The sequence below is a fragment of the Danaus plexippus genome, unplaced genomic scaffold, assembly GCF_018135715.1.
Source record: "Danaus plexippus unplaced genomic scaffold, MEX_DaPlex mxdp_42, whole genome shotgun sequence".
NCBI lineage: Eukaryota > Metazoa > Arthropoda > Insecta > Lepidoptera > Nymphalidae > Danaus > Danaus plexippus.
The window spans coordinates 55939-80007 of NW_026869862.1; the positions used below are offsets into that span (position 1 = coordinate 55939).

The window sequence follows — 24069 nt, forward strand, 5'->3', positions numbered from 1 at the left end:
AGTGTAGATCGTCGAGTTTCTCAAAAGCTGCCTTCTTCAATGATACGGTGAGAGGGTTGCACGACGAACCACGTTGCTGAGTTAAGATGAGATGCTGGATACAATCATTGGATTCCTGGCTTTGAAGATGGCGATTATCCTCGCAAAGATACCACTTACTGGACTTAGGGCATTCTGCCTCTATGTACATGAAATCTTTCTCATACAAGGTTAGATAAGGGAACGGTGGAATAAGGATTTCTTGATTAAGGTTAGGTATAATAGATAGTTTATACATATCATAAGTATAAGGCAAAACTATGGGGATTTTATAAACTATAACTATTTTATTTCCTACGTAATAAGAACCTATCTTAATTATATCAAAGTAATCCCTAATATCTAAATCTAACACCTTCTGCCTGCCATATAGGTTACTAACATTACTTATCATTGAATTCATAGTTTCTAAATTCAAGACCGCATGATGCACGGTGGACAGTTTAATAAAACCTAGTACGTTTTGAAGTTTATATAGCTCATGGGTAACGGAATCTACATTATCAGTTATAATTAAAAGTATCTGAGCTAAATGTGCATACTTGATTAAGTCGTTATCACTCGTAATAATGCTTTCACTTATTTCATTAATAAGGGTTTGCAAATGACTCTGATTTTCTATTATATTACTTATAATTTTTGAATACTGTGAGGACCATTCTTTAGAGCGACTGACATGACTATTGAATTCAGTGACTAATTTGTTTTCACTGGCCTGAAGGGATTTTATAGCTTCATCATAATGCTGAGCGTCCGTATAATCGAGATTTCCCGTTATACTTTTGATCACTGACCCGAGTCCATCTATGAGGCCTCTCTTTGCACGATCTGTCTCAAAAGACTTTAATTGGTTTAAAACATTATAAAGCTTATTTTCCAAGTAATTCATGTGAGGTTGATATAATGAGTTGGTTCTATTATGTAATTGAGGGCTAAAACTATCTAGCTGGTTTTTCACAGATTCGATTGTACTGCGTATCTCATGAAGGTCTATGTGTTGTATGAAAGAATGATAGTGAGATATAATCTTAGCTAAACCTAGTTTGAATGGTAAAATTCCGGGTCCATTCCCAAACTCTCAAGTTTTATCTCTTGCGTTAGGGATGGTATGAGGAAGAGATGAAGTACCAGGAGTTCCTGCAACAATTGTGTACTTTTAGGTACTCTTTTTAATCTTGACTTGGAAATAAGGCCTTGTTTTCGTTTAGTGTAAATGTGAATTGGGAGATTAGCTGTCACCTCGTCACGTGTGTAACGCGGAGCCAACTTTTGACGCGATGCAACTGGGTTTTTAATGAAAACAGGTTGGTCAGGTGAAAAGGTAACTTCAGGCTCGCGATCCTTATTATGTCCTGCCATTATATTAGTCCGTTCGTCAATACCTATCTCGTGAACCGTGTTATATACTATAGTCATTTTAGTTTTATGATCTATCATGTATTGTTGTAACAAGTGTGCGGAAATGTCTATATTAAAAGGATCACGAGGATCGAAATGTCCTGTAACAAGATCTAGAGGTTTACACTTAGTAAAACTATGAATACTACTGTTATAAGCTAAAATCGTGTAAGGCATAATATTAATTACTGAATCTGATTTTTGGCTCAATTTAAGAATACGTAAATGTTCTAGTATAGTAGAATGGAATCTTTCCACAATTCCATTTTCATTAGGTGTATGTGGAGCAACCCTATGATGGTGAATTTTATAAAATTTAACAAATTCTGCCATAAGCTGATTAGTAAATTCAGTTCCATTATCTGTAACAATAGTAATCGGTACACCATGGTTAGTGCAGAAATTAAGTAAACCCTGTAAGACGCTAACTGCAGTTCCATCTCTCAAATGATAAGCCTGACCAAATTTTGAAAATGCATCTACAATAGTTAAGAATTCTTCACTCTGTATAGTCAAGAGATCTAAATGTACTAATTCAAATGGCCTTGAGGCAGGTGTTAAAACTTGAAATTGCTGCCTGATAGGGTTGCGGTCATATTTTGCTTGACCACATATAATGCATTCGTTTATAAATTTTGATATATGCTCTTTCATCTTAGGCCAAAAATATCTGTGAGAGAGAGAAAGGTAGCATTCATTGATGCTTCGATGATTAGTTTTCCCATTGTGGTATTTATGAATGATGTCTTGTTGCTGGAGATACTCTCTTACATTTTCTACTTCCCTTTTTGCTACAAATAATCGCATAGCAGAATTTTTGAAGTTATTTTGAATAATAGGTATTATTTGGTACATAGCCAAAGCTGGATTTATGCGTAAGCCAGTGTTAATTTTTGGAAGGACATGCTCTTTTATTGCATTTACAACATCTTCTTCTAAATTTGATTGTGAAACCTGTAAGTTAATTCTAGTAAAAGCATCGAAAGGTTTTGTTACACTTGGTCTACCCTTGATATCTCCAACTATATTGAAAACTATTTGTTTTGTGAACTTATTTAATGGGTAATCGGATATAGGTATTTCGAGTATGGGATTTTCAGCACTAGTATGAGCCGTAGCAGTTGATGAATTTTCATCAACATCTGGGGCTGTTAAAGTTCTAGAGTCATCTGAAGTAGATGGATTTACAATGATAGATGAAAGTTCCTCATTATTAAGTTCAATACGGGAGAGGGCATCTGCATTGGTATTATATTTTCCTTGTTTGTATGTAACTGAAAAATCGTATTCGCTAAGTTTGAGACGCCATCTGGTTAATCGAGAATTGGGTTCTTTCAAGTTCATAACCCACTGTAAAGGCCTATGATCAGTAATGATTTTAAACTTCCGCCCAAATAAATATGGTCTAAAATACTTTGTAGCCCAAACTATAGCTAAAAGCTCCTTTTCAATAGTACTATAGTTAGTCTCACTGTCATTAAGTGTACGGGATGCATATGCTATGGGTTTATCTGTTCCTATATTACCCTGAGATAGAACGGCACCTATGGCTACGTTAGACGCATCTGTTGTCAGTATAAAGTCTTTACTAAAATCAGGATATTGAAGGATCGGATCATTTGTTAGAAGAGTTTTACAGTGCTCGAAACAATTTTTGTAATTTTGATCTAATGTTATTTTGTTTCCCTTTTTAAGACAATTAGTTAGAGGTTTAGTCACACGTGCAAAGTTAGGTATGAATTTTCTGTAATAGCCTAGTAATCCGAGAAAACGTTTGATTTCGATTGTAGTTTTAGGAAGGGGATAATTTTGAATAGCCTGGATTTTGTTAGGATTTGGTTTTACACCATCTCTACCTATATATTATATGACCTAAAAATTCAGTTTCCAATTTCAAAAACTCAGATTTATCCATCTGGATTTTGAAATTAGACTCTCTCAATTTTTTAAATACCTTCTCAAGGTTAATTACGTGCTCTTGCAATGATGTACTAAAGACTATTATGTCATCTAGGTAAACGAGGAAAACCTGATTTTGAAGATCTTTAAGGACATTGTCCATCACACGTTGGAATGTGGATGGAGAGTTTTTTAAACCCATTGGCATTCTCAAAAATTCGTAATGACCATTCTCAACATTGAATGCGGTTTTCTCAACATCCGCGGGGTCCATCTCTACTTGATAGAAACCACTAGCTAAATCCAGGGTTGTGAAGTGTTGACATTTTCCAAGTTTATCTAATACATCTGTTATATTCGGGATTGGATACTTATCATCGACTGTTTTCTCGTTTGCTTTTCGAAAATCAACGACGAGACGCCATTTGATTTTATTGGAAGCATCAGCCTTTTTCGGTACTATCCATATTGGAGAGCTCCAAGCAGACTCTGATGGTCGGATAATATTCTGCTCGAGCATCTTTTTGATTTGATCTCTAACTTCCTGTCTATGAACATGCGGATATCTATAACTTTTAGTATGAACGGGGATTTCATCAGTAGTTTTTATTTTGTTGGTGAAGGTTAAGGGTTCACCCTCAAGATAAAACACGTCCGCGTAGCTGGCACAAAGATTAATCAGGTTAGCACGTTCTTCTGCGTTCATATGATCTGTTCGGAGACGAGATAAAACTTTTTTATGCGGTCTGATAAAATCTCAGTATTAGTACATTCAAAATTAAAAAGCGAAGCTTCTACAGGTCGGTCCATGGAAAATACGATATCATTAGATGAAGGGTTAGTTATCTCTACCCAAGCGCGGTTATTAACTACTTTAGTTAGACATTCAGGAATTATACAATTACATATACATTGATTTTCCACTATTACATCACCATCCTGCGTATTAATAGGTAATCTAACTAGTTTAGAAGAATTGGCGGGGACAATCTCTTCATAAAGATTAACGTTTTTAGAGTCATACATGTGTATAGGAATATGTGTACTGCGGGTTTTTAGAATTCTGTTGTTAAGATCAATATTACAGTCAAACGCACTCAATAAATCTAAACCTATAAGTCCATCGAAGTAATTATGGAATTTATATATGAATAGTGTCATGTCGCCTTGCTCTTTAAATTCAGGGAAGTATGGTAAAGTAATAGAATAATTATTTGTACTAGTGGCGTGCACATTAGTGACCTCGAATGGTTCATAATTAAGGGGTATATGATTAAAGTATTTTTCAACGGATTCCGGACTAATAAATGACTGGTTTGCGCCTGTGTCTATTAACAATTTAAGTGGAGGTTCTGAAATTTGAATATAACCTAATTGCCTCTGTATGTGGAAATTGAGCTCTATTTTGGCTTTTCTGGTTTTAAGGCATCCTGAAAATTTTCATCTTTACTATCCTTACAGGTGGAAATGGGTTCATCTACGTTATATACTGCAGAGGGTTCTTCGGAGGTATAATATGGCTCATAATGTTCATTATATTGATCATAATCATAGTAATACTGATCATAATCGGGATAATATTCATACTCATTATAGTTATAATCATCGTCAAATTCATTGAAATTTAACTCACGGGTTTTGAAATAATTACTAGGAGGTGGATTGCCAAATTTACGCCAATCATGCCCTGTAGGGGGTAAATTCCTAGGTATAAAGTGACTCACACCACTCATCGGACGTGGTTTAAATGGTTGTTGGGGTTGCTGAGGACTATTAGGCAATCTAAAAAGATTACTTTGCGGATTATAATTCTGAGGCAGAGCGCGCATTACTTGTTGAGTTCGAGAGGGGCCACGGGGTGGTTGCATCTGTTGTGGTTGGCTCGGACGCCATCCTTGGTTATTTGGTGATGCGAATGACCTTGATGGACCAGGCATGTTCTGGTGCCTGAAGGGCATATTATATGGTACGAAATTGTTAGGCGGTAAATGGATTGCATTAGATTTCAAATGAGTTTGATGAAGATCTTTCCTAGAACCACCTTCATTTCTTTGTTGTAAATACAGAGTATTAAGTTCGTCTCGAACAAATTGAAAAGCCTTTTCAATAGACTCCGGTCGCATACAGCGGATCCTACAACCTAAGGGGTCTATTAAACCTCGCAAGTATGCTTGAAGAGTAAGCTTTCTATATAAGTCTCGTTTAGCTTCTATGGTAGTTGGGACAGATTCATGTAAAGAGATATATGTCATAATGGTACTATATAAATTCTGGCACCTCTCATAAAATTCCTGAGGTGTGCTATTACCCTGTGTTTGTAATGAAAGATCACTATAAAGAGCGGTCTCGTCACGGTGATCTGCAAAATTGTTCACTAACGCACTCCTGATACCTAGCCAGTTTTCTGGTATCCCATTGGAATTAATTAGCCTAGCCGCGGGTCCAGAAATTTTATTTAAGATTCCGTTTATTAAAGCCAAATTAGACAACTCGTTTCCAGGACCCGGTTGGAAATATTGCAATACTAATTGATCGCATAAATTAATGAAACGGGTTAAAACATGAGTGTTCCCGTCGATATCGGGTAGCAACCTTAGTGATTTGTAGATATTGTCAATGTCAGCCATTTTTACGTTTAAATCTCTATTTTCGTCTATTATATTAAACTTATTATTTTTATCTAACCTATTCTTTAATCTAGAGTTGCGATATTCGAGTGGATGAAAAATCTTGGTTGCTTAAAATAACACACACAATTTAAAATAATACACAATTAAAATTCAAAAAGTAAGTTTAAACAATCGAAAGAAACGAACATAAAATATAATAAAAATCACACTAATTGATTTGAAAGTCAGGTGAAAATGTAAGTTTATTCAAAACTATATTCTTTATGAAATAAATCGATTTTATTAAATAAAGAATAGAAAAAAAAAATTGATTAACTACGTCTATAAAAGAAATTAATTAATTTTTTACTGAACCCTAATAAGGTATATGTGAGTAATTAATTAATAAAATAGTTATAGTCTTACTAAATAAAGGATATGAACTAGGAAAGTAAGGACTGATATAGATTCAAAGTACTTACAGCATATCTGGATTTTGGTATCAATTGCGGAATCAATTTTCAGATCTCCCCCGAACCGTTCGAACCGAATAGGTTTCGGATACTCGAAAACGGTGCTTAGCCACCCGGGTAGCTCGCGAACACGGTATCGAAGTTGGATATTATCACGAACTATCCGCGAGTATCCTACCGTCTGCGCCAATTATGATTTCGACGGTCGGTGGATGCAATGAAACCAAAATTTAAATGACTTAATTTAATTTTAAATTTAAATTACAATTAATTGGTTCGACTATATTGTACGAAGGGTGAACAAATAGTGACACAATATTCTAAAATATTCGAAAAAGAAATATAAAACTAAAAAGTCTGTTCACACGGAACTGCTGAGTCAGACCCGTGTAGAATGAACAAGTTTACTTAGAAGCTTAGCGCGGCCTGCGATTACACCGTAATTCTTTTAATATCTAATTTAACTATCACTGTGACACCGTCACGTAACATGGGGTTTGAAAATGTGTAATTGTTAACGACGCGTATTTATTGCAACTTATTACGTATGCATATGCATACCTATGTCTAATACACTGTTCTCAGTAAACTCCTCATAGATTGCACTTGACTATTATGAATTCCTGTCTCCTGTATGTGAAATACACGAGACTAATTTAGCCTAAAACATCGAGACAGACAAGTGAAGTTTCCTTACTGACTTACTGAAAGCTAATGTAAAAAATATTTTTTTGTTCAATCTTAAAAGTCTGCCTTACATACATATCTTGAAAACTAAGAGCAGTGGGTGGTCGTATCAGTATTGTATACAAATCAGAATACTTAAGTTTGTTCTCATAGTATGCAACGCTATCAAAAACGTGAGCCCCTACTATGTATTTATACGTAACTGTAGTAAGGTCAATAAAGTTTTACTTTTCACAGCAATCTTGAAAAATATTGTACTACTCCTTCAGACTTATGAAGTCATGGTTCCCGTACTATGAAACAAACGTGACCAATTTTCGAAGTTCTGGTTGGTTCCTTTGCAACCATGATCAATTGATAGACGAGATGAAAATGAAATCATTCATATACATGTTTTCTAATCAGAAAATAAATAATAAAATATTTAATTAATTAATATAATATTAATTGATTTAGATTATAATTAATCAATGTTTTTCAAATACACGTATGTCGGAGTAGGGTCCAGGCCGTGGTTTTTAAAAAGTGTGACGCCAGCATAACTGACGTCATCAATGACTTTATTCTTGATTGTAGACCAACATTGTTTTGACTACACTTACACAGGTAGTTATGCGGCTGACACCTGATAATTTCAACTACCCTCAATTATTAGTTTTTCAAATAATAAGAATTACACCGACATATGTTTTTTTTCAGTTAATTTTAGTCAAAATTGATTCGAAGTGGAGGGACGAAACTAAGTGCCATTATCATTTATAGAAAAAGAAATGCCAGCTTCGAAAGTTAAATTTTTTGTACTGGTCTCGTAGCTCCAACGGAACTCATAACATCCTACCAGGGAAACATAAATCTATGAAGGTGATGTATCACTATGAATTGAGAGTGAAATTTATGCTATATGAACATATTGGGACAGACGTGTGTTTTAAATATTTCATATATTGAATATATATTGATATTTATTGATATTTATTGATATTTATTTGTTTGTCTGTGTTCGTGTGTCATAGCCCAATTTACATTTATTAGAGCTTATTTATTTATTAATTTTTTCCTGTTATTCTTATGAAGATATTTTTGATCCTATCATATATAAGTTTCTTTTGCGTGTTCCTGAAATCTCGTTTTATGGAAGTGAATTGAATTCATAAAATAATTTGCATTATTTTCAAGTTCGTAGAGCAGTGGACGATCATCGTTCAGTATTGCATACAAAACATGATTCCTCAATTAATGTTCATCTGTAATACAAGGTTATAAAGTCAGGGTATATAAAAATTTTAATTATTATTATAAAACTATTAACTATTATTATTTATTATCACTAAGGTGATCTTTCTCCCCATTAATCTCAAGCTCTAGTTGGTTTGTATAAATTTAAGTTCCATATATTTTTTTATTAAAATTATTAATAAATGCTAGATTTATTAATAATTTTATTCAATGCTTTCAATTTGCGTGTAACTTAATTATAACTGTAATTAACTGTATGATGATAACTTTAATAAACTCAGTTTAACGTATGAGAAGAAATGTGGGAGAAATTCCTCTAGCTAAGCTGTATTGGTTGCATAACACAAACTCATAACATCCTACTAGGAGAACATACAACCGCGTAGGTGATGTTTCACAAGGGGGTGGAAGTGAAACTATCTATCTATATTTAATATAGTCTACTTGTTTGTGTGATGGTTGTCTTTTATGTATGTGTAAGTTTGGTATGACTGGCTTGCTAGCTGGCTCTTTGATAATTACGAATATTGACATCGCACTATTATTTATTCTTACTTCAAAGTTAAATTCATAACGAGGGCAAAGTGGACAGAAAATTCAAAAAAGTTTAGTTTTTCCCTGAGTTATTCACTAAACACAACTTGTATTCAAATTTTGAAGCTTCTATATAAACTAGAAGCGCCTTACAGTTTGGATGATGGGTCAGTCAGTGAATGAAAAAATTTAACAAAACTAAGAACTTTGCCTAGTTGTAATGCTTGAGCTACTTTTTTCTTGCTTACCAGAAATATAGGCGTCAAGTTTAATGCAAAATGTACTTTTAGGTCGAAAATGTCCCGAAATAATTTGAGAAAAGTGTAATACGGCCATGCCGCTTTTTTATTTTTGCTCGACTTGGCGGTTCACTATCGTACAAATAGGTAAATTTTACAATTCATTTTTCAGACAATATCGAATTTTATCTATAGTAACAAAATAGTTTTAAATCCAATTACCACTTCAATAAGTCAATATATATTGTTAGTTATGATTATTTAAAATAATTTAAATTGTGATATTCTTGATGATTCTAAGCTTAACGGTATTTATATTCTCATCTAAAAATGTTACCTTTGAATATTATAAATAGGATGTAAGTACTAGACTGGGGGATTTCTGGTACGAGTTGTGGAGCAATAAACATCTAAGTGGAAGTACTGCCTTATTTATTTCTAACAATATGTACAAAATTTCTATTTAATTAATGTCGGCTAGGTATGCGTGTTCATATTGTATCATATCTTAGGTCTATCCAACGACGATCCTTATGTACACTACGGGGTTCTGTAACCTCTCGCACAAATCGGTAGATTTAAAATTCTCTCTTTAGATAAACGAAATGTATGTAATGAAACTAGTATTTTTCAGATAAACTACGCGTGATTTATTTTTGTAAAAAACTACATACTCCCGACGTTTCGGTTACTTTTCAGCAACCGTGATCACGGGCAGACGAGATGTCAGATGTGATCACGGTTGCTGAAAAGTAACCGAAACGTCGGGAGTATGTAGTTTTTTACAAAAATAAATCACCAAAGTTTATCCGAAAAATACTAGTTTCATTTAAATGAATTAAACTCGCGAAAATCTTAGATCTCATTATGTATGTAATGTATGACTAATTACATACCCACATACATACCCACATGATCACACAGTTTTTAGTCATTGTCACAGCCACATAGTCGGATAGTAATATTAATGAAGCACACAGATACATTTTCCATAACCATGACATTAGAAAATCATAAAGTCTTGGTCGTTGACACACTCTTACGCATCGGTGATATCTGCTGTTATTTTAATAAAACATAAGTGGATTTAATATGGTTACTACGACAACCGGCATTAAACCTAATTTTATGACGGTGACGTGTTAATAGAATGAAGATCCAAATCTACCGTACAATCGGATATGATATTAATCGGTAATTTAATGGACCGAATGATTCGTTGTGAATTCGCAATGCGAATGTAAGACACTCCGTCTCTGCTTAATGCATCGGTGCCTATAACTACCGGAGTATTCAAAAACGTACTCGGTACTTATATTATTTGGTATTTCCGCGCCACCAAAACCACGCAACAGTGGAATGCATGCATGTAGTTTGCATGAAAAATGCTTAGCTAAATCAGAGCTAATTAACGAGATGTATGAACCGGTATCCATTAATACATCTGTCGGGATGCCACCTAGTACCGCCGTAATTACGTCACGATTATTAATGTCAGTTACGACTTCTCGACAAAAATTTACGTTACCCGAGTTCGATCGTCCTTAAGCAAAACAGTTCGGTTCACTATGACCGACTTTCTTACAGAAGTTACAAGCTTCGGATTTAAATTGAAACGAATTAGTCCTTGAGGATTGAGGCAAGTTTCGTGGCTTAGTTTTATTAATGTCAGGTTTAGGCCGTTTATTACTGCATGATGCACTCATGTGTCCCCATTTATTATACTCACAGCATTAAATATTTATTTATTTATATACCAACAGAAGAAATAGTATCATAATTAATTATAAAAGATACGTGATGCACAAAGGATAACTTATCTCTTAAAAGAGACCTCTACGAGAAACCCTTTTCATAAAGGAAACTATATAAAGAAGCGTGGTTGCGCTTCTAGTTTATATAGAAGCTTCAAAATTTTGAATACAAGTTGTGTTTAGTGAATAACTCAGGGAAAAACTAAACTATTTTGAATTTTCTGTCCACTTTGCCCTCGTTATGAATTTAACTTTGAAGTAAGAATAAATAATAGTGCGATGTCAATATTCGTAATTATCAAAGAGCCAGCTAGCAAGCCAGTCATACCAAACTTACACATACATAAAAGACAACCATCACACAAACAAGTAGACTATATTAAATATAGATAGATAGTTTCACTTCCACCCCCTTGTGAAACATCACCTACGCGGTTGTATGTTCTCCTAGTAGGATGTTATGAGTTGGTGTTATGCAACCAATACAGCTTAGCTAGAGGAATTTTTCCCACATTTCTTCTCATACGGTAAACTGAGTTTATTAAAGGTATCATCATACAGTTAATTACAGTTATAATTAAGTTACACGCAAATTGAAAGCATTGAATAAAATTATTAATAAATCTAGCATTTATTAATAATTTTAATAAAAAAATATATGGAACTTAAAATTATACAAACCAACTAGAGCTTGAGATTAATGGGGAGAAAGATCACCTTAGTGATAATAAATAATAATAGTTAATAGTTTTATAATAATAATTAAAATTTTTATATACCCTGACTTTATAACCTTGTATTACAGATGAACATTAATTGAGGAATCATGTTTTGTATGCAATACTGAACGATGATCGTCCACTGCTCTACGAACTTGAAAATAATACAAATTATTTTATGAATTCAATTCACTTCCATAAAACGAGATTTCAGGAACACGCAAAAGAAACTTATATTTGATAGGAACAAAAATATCTTCATAAGAATAACAGGAAAAAATTAATAAATAAATAAGATCTAATAAATGTAAATTGGGCTATGACACACGAACACAGACAAACAAATAAATATCAATAAATATCAATATATATTCAATATATGAAATATTTTAAACACACGTCTGTCCCAATATGTTCATATAGCATAAATTTCACTCTCAATTCATAGTGATACATCACCTTCATAGATTTATGTTTCCCTGGTAGGATGTTATGAGTTCCGTTGGAGCTACGAGACCAGTACAAAAAATTTAACTTTCGAAGCTGGCATTTCTTTTTCTATAAATGATAATGGCACTTAGTTTCGTCCCTCCACTTCGAATCAATTTTGACTAAAATTAACTGAAAAAAAACATATGTCGGTGTAATTCTTATTATTTGAAAAACTAATAATTGAGGGTAGTTGAAATTATCAGGTGTCAGCCGCATAACCACCTGCGTAGCCACTTGTGTAAGTGTAGTCACAACAATGTTGGTCTACAATCAAGAATAAAGTCATTGATGACGTCAGTTATGCTGGCGTCACACTTTTTAAAAACCACGGCCTGGACCCTACTCCGACATAAGTGTATTTGAAAAACATTGATTAATTATAATCTAAATCAATTAATATTATATTAATTAATTAAATATTTTATTATTTATTTTCTGATTAGAAAACATGTATATGAATGATTTCATTTTCATCTCGTCTATCAATTGATCATGGTTGCAAAGGAACCAACCAGAACTTCGAAAATTGGTCACGTTTGTTTCATAGTACGGGAACCATGACTTCATAAGTCTGAAGGAGTAGTACAATATTTTTCAAGATTGCTGTGAAAAGTAAAACTTTATTGACCTTACTACAGTTACGTATAAATACATAGTAGGGGCTCACGTTTTTGATAGCGTTGCATACTATGAGAACAAACTTAAGTATTCTGATTTGTATACAATACTGATACGACCACCCACTGCTCTTAATTTTCAAGATATGTATGTAAGGCAGACTTTTAAGATTGAAAAAAAAATTTTTTTTACATTAGCTTTCAGTAAGTCAGTAAGGAAACTTCACTTGTCTGTCTCGATGTTTTAGGCTAAATTAGTCTCGTGTATTTCACATACAGGAGACAGGAATTCATAATAGTCAAGTGCAATCTATGACGAGTTTACTGAGAACAGTGTATTAGACAAAGGTATGCACATGCATACGTAATAAGTTGCAATAAATACGCGACGTTAACAATTACACATTTTCAAACCTCATATAAACAAATAAAATAGAAACAATAAAATATTCTCTTGTTTTGTTTGTTCCTATATTAAATTCAAAATGAACAGAAGCTCCAAACTTAATTACAATCCTAACAGTCTTCTTTCTGTTTAGTTGAAAGTTATGTGTATATTTTGATCAATTCACTTTTAATTTTTATTTTTTTATTTCTTTTTCTTTTTATCATACATATTTTTTTTATGTAAAAGTGGTTTTTGTTGATTTATTTTTGGAGTAAATACTTCTTTTTCTTTTCTTTCTTTATTCATGAGAATACCTGGTACTTCATATTATGAAATATATGTGACCTCTACAAGTTCTTACTTAAAGTATAAAAAAACATCACGAAGAACTTGTAGAGGTCACACGGATTTCATAAAATGAAGTTCCAGGTATTCTCATGAATAGCAGCATATGCTAAAGCAATATGCTGCGATCTGCTATGAGGATGCTACCAAAACAAACAGAGCTTTGAAAACACGATAAGTATAACATACATATAAGTATTTTTAGAGCTTTAGTAGTGGAAAGAATCATAAAATGATGATCAAACTGACACCAAGCTTGACACAATTGCCCTTTATGCAATCTGATTTTAGATATCTTGGTTTGATTTAATTTTGAATACGGGAATTCCTGTCTTCATGATAGCCGACACTAAAATATATTTTCGCGTTAGTTCGTGCATGCATGTTTGCCACAAGAAGGAATAACGCCAGTCGCGATTATCTCATTGGATGGGAAACAGGGAAATAGAAGTCTTCATCACATATTTCGTAGCAAAAGCGCATTTATAAGAACTACACAGTTTTATGTTCTCCTGATAAGATGTTTTGAGTTACGTAATAGTCTACCAGAAAGAAGAACATAAATTAAGAGGTTATAGTTTAGAAAAATGTTAAATCTAATCACATATCCCTTTGAAATGCATATTTGTATATTTATTCCACTTCTCTTATTTTGGTAGTATCCTCGTAGCAAATTGTATCGTAGTATTCTGTGGCTTTATGAACACCTGGTACTTCATATTACGAAATAAACGTGACTTGAAACTACGTTTCACATTTTGTTTTTAAATTTTAACTTGTTTTAAAAGGAACGTGCATCATCCAGCAAAAAGTAAATATGGATAAAGAAAGACAGGTGGTTTTATAAAGATAAAAAACCGAATCTTATTTAGGTGTTAAATATTTTCATACTTTATGTATGATTAAAAAAATTACAAATTAACAAATTTATCAACGTCGGACAAGTTTTGAGTTATATTTGGAAGGAGTAGTTTTTAAGCCGTGAATATTAATTGAGTGAAAGAATTTGGATTGAAGACTCGAAATACAATGCAAAATATAAATGATTAAATAGTTGATTTTATTTTGAAATTATTTTATTACAAAATTTTCTGCTACTGACATCATTAACTTGTTTGAAATGACTTTCAGAAACCAAAAACGCTTTCAAAACCATATCAAAATTTTACTAGATTAAATTATTTGAATTTATTTTTTTTTTCTTTACAACATGGGGCCAATTACTCAATAAAGTAACTATAGAGTCTATACTAGGAAAAGCATTAAGTCGCTCTCGTGGCGTCACGACGCTGTCATGGCAATCTCGAAGCCAATATTCACGTTTAGTTCATAATAAGACGTGTTTATCAGATCCATTTCGGAGATCTACAAAAATTTGCGAATACAACCTATAGCTAGTATTTTGACACTGTTTAATATTTAGGAATTTAGTACAATATTTAGTATTACAATATATTATAATATTAATTATTATTTATTTATTACATTTATGTGCAATATGAACTAAAACACCTCCAGACATTCTGTGTTAACTGATACCGCGATGTAGAAACGTGACTTGTTTTACGATTACTTTAACAGACTACCTTTAGTAAGGAGCACCATGTAGTTTTATAAAGGTAAAGTACTATGGTATCAATTGATACGAGGTTGCTTCGAAATCTAAGAATTCATAAGAATATGTACTCGTACAACTTCAATGTACACTTCATATCATTAAAATTTACACATTGTCAAACTCCTTAAACCGAAATAAAAGAAATAATAGAATATCCTTGTTCTGTTGACAGAATAACTATTGAAACAAGCTTCTTTCTGCTTTAGTTGAAAGTAATCTGTGTATGTATATTTCAAACAATTCACTTTTTCTAGGTATAACCCTTTTGATTTATTTTTATTATTTATCATTCATATACATGTTTTGTTATATATAAAAGTATATTTATAGTTTTTAAAATTTTAAAAATATATATTTTTTCTTTGTTTTATTCGTTTCATAAGAAAAAAAAACTACGAAGAAACAAACTTTATTTCATAAAATGAAGTTCTAGGTATTCATAATCTTAAGGCACAATGCTACGAGAGTGGTACGAGAATACTACAAAAACAAAGAGAACATATATATAAGTATATTCACATTTGTATTTTTTCCAGTTGTGAAGAAATATAAAATTATGACCACACTGAAACCACCACGCTTGGTACAATTGCCCTTTATGCCATGTGATATCGCTTTTAAGAAGCTTTTCATGCGATTGCTTCAACGTATAAATGAATATAATTTTGTTGAAATAAAACAACCCCTATTCCCGCCACCGATTTCTAATACCACAAGTAATTCGAAACTTATAATAGCTGCCAATTGACAAGACTGCACATCCTTTTAGTTGTCATTTGTTGGATTAAGATCTACTTAGAAAACTTTGTTAAACAATATTATAGTGAAAATATCCTTAAAATTTTTAAAGAATTATTTAGTAAGTCTTTAAAGATTTAAAACGACCATTTTATTTATAGAAAGGAGCCAATGTGAAGTCTCGTGGTAAACAGAATTTTGGAGTTTGTCATTCGGTCTTATTCACCCTTTTTTTGAGTTAATTATACGGGAATACGGGAATTCCTTTTCTTCATGATACTTGAGACAATTTTTTTTTCGCAAGCCCTCATTTAAATGCAATGCCTGTGAGCAGATGATTTTCAAGGAGATAATATTTTCTCATTAATTTATTATTTATTTAATATGGAAGTTGCGACGAAATTTGCCTTCTATTATGAAATAATCAAATATTCCACAGTATTATTTTAAAAAAAGTAAGTAGTTTAAATTAATAAAATAAAGTTACTCACAAAATTTCAAAACGGTTTATTTAACGTTTTAAACCAACTCCCCAGTCACCAAATAAAGAAGTAACTAATTATATAAGGTGGCAACCGGAGGTTCCAGGAAAACTACGAAACTTACTTATATGTATATTATAATAAAAATTACATATTAAAACTTATAACCTATACCTAAGACTACATGATTGCCCCGATGTTAGGATAGCAATCCCATTCCATAGCTTGTTTGTTATATGATATCTTATCCATACAACGATGTTGCCCCGGCGATGTTCATTTATTTTATAATATGTAGCGCGTACGTAACAAACTTCACGTAGTTTGTTGTGCAAACGAAACAAGCAAGCAAACAAACAAACAAACAAACAAACAAACAAACAAGCCACAGTCAGTCACGTTTATCTCAGCGGATGGGAAACCAGGAAATCATAAAACACGAGTATTTCGTAGCAAAAGCACACTATAGAACTAACTACACAGTTTTATGTTCTCCTGGTAAGATGTTTCGAGTTAGGTAACAGAACGTAACAGTCACGTTGTTCATAACACTGTCAACCAGGAGAACATAAATTGAGAGGCAATGGTTCAGAAAACTTTCTTTGAATTTTTTGTTTCTTTTTCTCGAAAATTTGAATTTTCTTGTTTGAATTTATTTTTTTATGAAATTACTATGCAATGGAGTATTTATTAAGTTTTATGACAAATACGATGTTAGACTGATACATAGTACAAGTAGAGATAATTGTAAATATTTGTTTTTTTTTTCTTTTAGACCTCAATCTTCTAGGGGCAGATGGAGGCAGACATTCCATAGCAGTGAGAGTCAGCTGATTGTGACTAGCGTATCGCTGTGAATCACTACATTTTAAAAGCAATAGGATGAAAAATCGATAATGCCAGTCAGCACAAGCTCACAGAAACATAATAATGACCGACCCACAAACATAAGTTTAATGTGTAATAAATACATATGAATGAAAAGTTTCACTTTTATCTTCCCGTGAAACATCATCGGCTTGGTTTTATGTTCTCCTGGTAAGATGTTAGTGAGTTAGTTAGTGAGTTGTGGCGGTGTTATGAAATCAATCAATAAATCAAAATCAGCTTTGTGAAGGAGATCCATCGACTTTTCTTTTCTAGATTGATTAATTATTTTTATTGAGAATCATCTCTGCATTAAACAGACAGTTTGAAAATTACATTGAAATTTTTCTGGATTAATTCTTTTTGTAGAAAGTATGGTCCGATTGGTTATTTTTGTATAAAATTCCTTTCTGATCAAGGTTTACAAAATATAAAAAAAATGCTCGTCGTGAATCGTCTATGAATGTGAATGCAAGATATTATTAGGTACTCACGTTTATTTTAGTAATAAGGGCACTAGTAAAGTCACTAAAGGAAAAGAGTACTACTACGCTTCAAATATTTTGTAGAGATATTATGTATGTCGGATCGCCGAGCCCATTAGGGTCTTGTGAACCACTCATATTGCAATCCAATGACTAAAACTTCAATACACTTTGTAATAACTTTATTTCACTTGTCACTATTTGATTAACACCACGAAAGTAATTTACTATTATAGAATAGCAATTACGAATTTGAGCCACGTGGATTGGCGAGTGTGCGTCCAACACCGTGTCCAAGTGAACACTGCCCTTACAATGTGACTGCTCCCATTTATATACCTTGGTGACTGCTACGACGTTGGCGCCACTCGCAACCCCACTCGACAACCTAACTGATGTTAGCGTCGGCTCTTTGCAAAATAAATTGAGTTTCTTTTTAAAATTACATTTATAATATTTATCAACTAAAAATAAACAGAAACATAAAAAAAGGAATACACTTAAATATAGACTTAAAATAAATATAATCAGAGGAACAAATAATTTTCTTAAAATAAGGTGGTTCGAACGACATATTGTAAATGTGTCGATAAAAATTAATTGAGCGTCTTCTTTCTTTTTAAATTCAGGTTCATGATTTTTATCAGCTAAATATCACATAAATAAACGAACACATTTAAATATAAACAAAAGAAATATAATCAAATAATTTTCTTAAAATGAGGTAGTTATATGATATTTTCTTGATACGCCGTCACGGCCATCCTGCAACATCACACGTCCTCGTGTATCCCAACAGAATCTAAAATCAAATAAAGAAATTTGATATTTGGTTACGCTCGGCTATTCTGACAGAAACCATCATAAACCTTTTAAAGACTGTCAACATTACATCTCATTTTTCTATTATTATGTTTGCTCAAATGATGAAACCAAAATAATTATTCGTTGATGCCAAAAAATGGTATACGTATCTTTTAAATGAACATTATAGAAACAGAAGAAAGATTTTAACATATACTTCACACAGATCTTTGACAAGATATTAATCACACAGATCTTTGACAAGATATAAACCACACAGATCTTTGTCAAGATATTAATCACACAGATCTTTGACAAGATATAAACCACACAGATCTTTGTCAAGATATTAATCACACAGATCTTTGACAAGATATAAACCACACAGATCTTTGTCAAGATATTAATCCCACAGATCTTTGACAAGATATAAACCACACAGATTTTTGTCAAGATATTAATCACACAGATCTTTGTTTCTAATAATTAAAGAAAGTAAGGACCTGGTATAGAATTTTACCACAAAACATCAAAGTCAATTACTTACTTGTGCCGTCAGCGGCGCATCCAATAAGATTAGGATCTAATTCGAGTGGAACATAACACTCGGGCAAGGCTCGTAAGCGATCATGGGCATATTTATATGTTCGCTTAGAATCTAAAGCTTTCAGGAGATACCTGTCACCACATAGAAGTTGAGCTATCAGGTAAGGACCTTTAAATTTGGGATCTAATTTGGTTTTATTACGTTCATGGTTTTCTAAGAGGACGTAATCACCTACTTTAAACCGTTTAATTTTAGCTTTTGTCTTATTAAACTTCACTTTATCAGTATTAGCGTGAGTCAGTATTGATTGGGCCGCCTGCTCTCTTACCAAAGGTAAATCTACAGAATCATTTCTATCACCGTTTGGAATCATTAAATTTAATGGACGCGCCGTTTTCCCTATCAACAGTTCTAATGGACTAGACTTGGTCACACGACAGAAAGAACAATTTAAAGCTATTTGGACTTCGGGAAGGGCATCTTGCCAGGACCTATGGTTTTGAGTTTCAATTGAAGTAAGCATATTCTTAAGAGTACTCATTACTCTTTCTACTTGCCCATTGGAACGACTCGTACCTGTGGCTATTAAATGAAGTTTAATACAGTGCGAATCACAAAATTGTTTGAAGTCTTTGCTTGCAAAGCACCTACCCTGATCGGCAATAATACGACTGGGAGCTCCAAACAAGGAAACGCTGTATTTTAATGCCTGTATAGCATTAGAAGAATCAATATTTTTGGCATGATAAAGGATAGTATATTTTGTGAAAGCGTCTATTAAGACGAAAACATACTCTTTCAAGTCATTTTTACCCGTCAATTTTCCAGTTGCGTCTATGTGTATAGTATGCCACGGACATGCAACCTTTGGGATGGTATGCAATTCAGCTTGGATTTTGCCAGAATGACATTTAGATAATCTGCAAGTTATACAATTATCCACAAATTTCCTGACATATTTATTCATATGAGGAAACCAGTAATGACAGAATACCTTTTCTAAAGTCTTTTCCCAACCTAAATGCATCAGACTTTCATGTATGTTATTTATTACTGCCCACTGAAAAGCACGAGGTACCATTGGTAGCCAGAAACTGCGATTATTTCTTTCAACCTTTCTATGCAAAACCCCCTGCCTCATCTCGTACGTTTTTGCTATATCCTTATCTAGGGAATTATTGTTAAGTTTTGAAATTAAATCAAGTATTTCCGAATCTTTTTTTTGTTCCGCATGTAACCAGTTTTCCGAAATTTCAGTAAAATTTATTTGTTTCTGATTAATTTTTGTTGTAATTTTATTGGGAATAACATTACGTGATAAAAAATCTACATGCTCCATTCTTTTACCCGGTCGATATTCTATATCGAAATCAAAGATTTGAAGAAAACACCACCAACGGTGCACACGTGGTGTAAGGTCCAATTTTGTCTTAGAAGCTTTAATCGCATTACAATCTGTAACTACTAAAAATTTTCGATTCTGTAAGTAATGTTTGAAATGTTTAATGGCCTTAACAACTGCTAACGTTTCTAATTCGTAAGAATGATATTTTGATTCACATGGAGAAGTTCTTTTGCTGTAATATTCAATGACATGAGGTTTGTTAGAAATTTTTTGTATAAGTATAGCCCCATAACCTTCAGCACTAGCGTCTGTATGTAATTCAATCGGAAAATTAGGGTCAAAAATAGTCAATATAGGTCTTTCGGTTAAAATGGTAATGATTCTCTGACGGATTTCCTCTAGTTGAGGACTCCAATCAATAATTCCTTTTTTAGACGTAAGCCTGTAAAGTGGGGCTGTTATTTGAGAAAATCCTGGGATAAATTGCCGGAAATAAGAAGCTAACCCTATAAATTGACGAAGATGAGTAGCAGTTTTTGGTGGAGGTATTTGAGTAAGAGCAAGAATCTTACGAGGATTTGGTCTTATTTGACCAGAAGAAACATGATATCCAAGGTAATCAACTTCAGTTTTCAAGAAGGCACATTTTTTTAGATTAAATGAAAATCCTGCTTTGGTCAGAGTGTCTATGACTAATCTAAGTCTCTCAATACCTTGTTTAATTGTGACAGATGGGATAATGATGTCATCAATGTAGCAAACTGCAAAAGATTCAGAAAGTGCACCAAGGGCTTTATTAATAGCGCGTTGGTAAACAGATGGTGCATTTCGAAGGCCAAAAGGCATAGTGACATATTCATACTGTCCATCTGGTGTTACAAATGCAGTACGCTCAATAGACTCGGGATGAATAGGAATTTGATGATACCCACTAGCCATGTCGAGAGAAGTAAAGTAATTAGCACCAACCAAACGTTATATTTGATCTCCAATTAGGGGCAATGGGTATCTACCATGAACTGTATTACTATTAAGTTCACGATAATCAACGCAGAGTCTATCTGTACCATCCTTTTTCTTGACTAGTAACACAGGACTAGAAAAAGGAGAACAGCTTTCACGTATGACTCCAGCATTGATGAGATCACGAATTTTATCCCTAACAACTATTCGTTCATCCATGCTTAATCTATAGGGACGACGTTGAACTGTACGACTTGGATCAATTAATTTGATTTCGAGTTGACCTGATGTAACTCTACTTGTGGGGACACCTTCAATAAAATAATTTGAATAGGATTCTAGTAAATTTAGTAGTTTTGGTTTGAATTCTATCGGAATATCGGTATCTATATTCTGGAAATGATTGGCCTTTCTGCCAACTTCACAGTATTGTACGACTTTAGTTTTACTAATAACTAGCCGTTCAGTGGATATTTCAACCGTAAATCCTAAAGCGACAAGATCCTGTCCTACTAAAATATCATTTGGAAGTGATTGATCAGGAACAACGTGAAACAATAACTCAATGTTGTGGTTTTGAATCAATACCGTTGACAAAATTTGTAAGTGACACACTAAATTATTTTTACCTATACCTTTCAACACAACAGTGTTATGAGATCGTTAACCAGAAAAAATGTTTGCTACGCTTTCTTTGATTAGAGAGCACTGAGCACCGGAATCAAAATAAAAAGGAAATCTCTCACCCAGATTATAAAGGTCTCCTGAAGCAGGACTGACGGTGCAGATATCTACCCGTCGTTCGGTCGGATCTGGGTGTTCAAAAGTTTTCCCAGATTTAGTAGGACACGAGGGTGCTATATGTCCTGGTTGTCCACATCGGTAACATATGATAGTCCTCTGTGATGGTTCTCTACGTTGCATCGAGGCATTTGCTTGATTAGGATCCTGATTTGTTACAGAAGAATTTTCTTTTAAAACAACGCGTCGACATTCATTCGCTAGATGTCCTGTTTTCCCACAGTTGTAGCAAGAACGGTAAAATTTTGGCTTTTTGGCTTCAGTCGATGAATAATTTCTTTCAGACACTGGCAAGGGTCTTTTCTTGTAGACAAAGGGCATCAATTCCTGTTGCAATTTTGTTCGTGAACTTATTTCGGTGGTAAATGTAAGCCTTTGGATTTGTGCATCAATTCGGGAAACATGTGCTAGTGCAACAGTAGTCGCAATTTGTTCTGTAGTCAGATTTTTCCAACGATTCATAAGAATACTTAAAATCCGGGATGCGTACGATGAAATATTCTCCCCATCATTTGGGCTGCTGTTCAGTATTTTAAAAACAGCAGCTGCTGGTGTTTCAGCACTGCCAAATCGAGCGAGGAACAGATTCTTCAGTTCGGGCCACGTTGCATGTTCATAGGAATTTTGCGCAAGCCATGTTGATGCTGCACCTTTCAAGGCTTTGCTTCGGTTTAAAGACATTTATTTCTCATAAAGAACACAAAAGTTCACTTATAATAAGAAATTACAATAATTTTGCTTGAGGGTACATTTAAAAGTCTGCCTTATGAATTATATACAGTAAAATGAAATGTTGCGGGTAGTTATATTACACAAACATGTTTAGGTAGGGGTTACATTAACTTATAAATTATTTTGCATATATTCCATTACACGTTTTTTGAATATAGGAAAACTCTTGCTATTAATGATTAAGTCTGATAATTTATTATAAATTTGAACTCCTTCAAATAAAATGTTTTTCTTTCCATAGTTGGTTCTGGTTTTTGGAAGTTCTAGTTTATTACGTTTTCTAGTGTGGTATGTATGTGTTTTTTTATGAAAGTGTAATTGTAAATGTGTTTTATTTGTTATTATTTTTCTAATCAACATGCAGGTTTTTAACGTGTATAATTGATTTATATTAAGAAATTTTGTTTTTTTTTTGTATAATTCAACGGATGGCGTCATAAAATCATATTTATAAAGAACTTTAATAATTTTATTTTGTAAAGTTTGTAATGACTTTATGTTAGACTTCGCAGCAGTTCCCCATATTTCAATAAGATATTCGATATGAGGTTTTACTAAAGAATTATAAATAATAGGACGAATTGTATTAGGTATACATAAGGAAATTTTACGCAGTGCTCCTATCAAAGGGGATATTTTATTTTTAAGATGATCAATATGATATTGCCAGGTTAACTTGCTATCCATTATAAGACCTAAATATTTTTCATGATCAGTTTTATTTATTGGCTCGTTAAAAATTGTTAGCTGGTCATGATTTGGTATATTTTTATTTTTAGGCGCGAAGATCATATATGATGTCTTTTTGGTATTAATAGTTAATAAATTTGAAACAAACCATTCGCTAATAACATTTAAATCACGTTGAGCTACGTCAATTATATTTTTAATGTTATCACCAAAGTAAAATAAGCTTGTGTCATCCGCATAAAGAGTTATATCTCCAGACAAATCAATTGTACTAATGCTATTTATATAAATTAAAAACAGTAGCGGTCCCAAGATAGAGCCTTGTGGTACTCCATGTGTTAACGTTGCGGGCTTACTTTGAAATTTTCCGATTTTAACAATTTGCTTGCGACGATGTAAATATGATTCTAAAATTTTGATTGCCGAACCTGTTATACCTTCTTTATGTAGTTTTTGTAATAATAAATTATGGCTGACCGTGTCGAAAGCCTTTTTTAAATCGATAAACATACCTAGAACGATTCGCCTACTATCCAACGCGTTTTTAATTTTGGTGACAATATCCACA

The 24069-nt window shown here is 33.1% G+C and overlaps 1 protein-coding gene across 1 annotated transcript; it reads right to left on the bottom strand.

The window, feature by feature from the left end:
• Positions 1-1077: 1077 nt before the first annotated feature.
• LOC133320633 (uncharacterized) lies at positions 1078-22760 on the bottom strand. Its single transcript, XM_061529269.1, is given in 9 exon segments — positions 1078-1176; positions 2209-3297; positions 3299-4047; positions 4970-5118; positions 5169-5283; positions 18971-19461; positions 19765-19890; positions 20032-20137; positions 22025-22760. Coding segments are annotated over 9 exon segments (3660 nt in total).
• Between the last annotated feature and the right edge of the window lie 1309 nt (positions 22761-24069).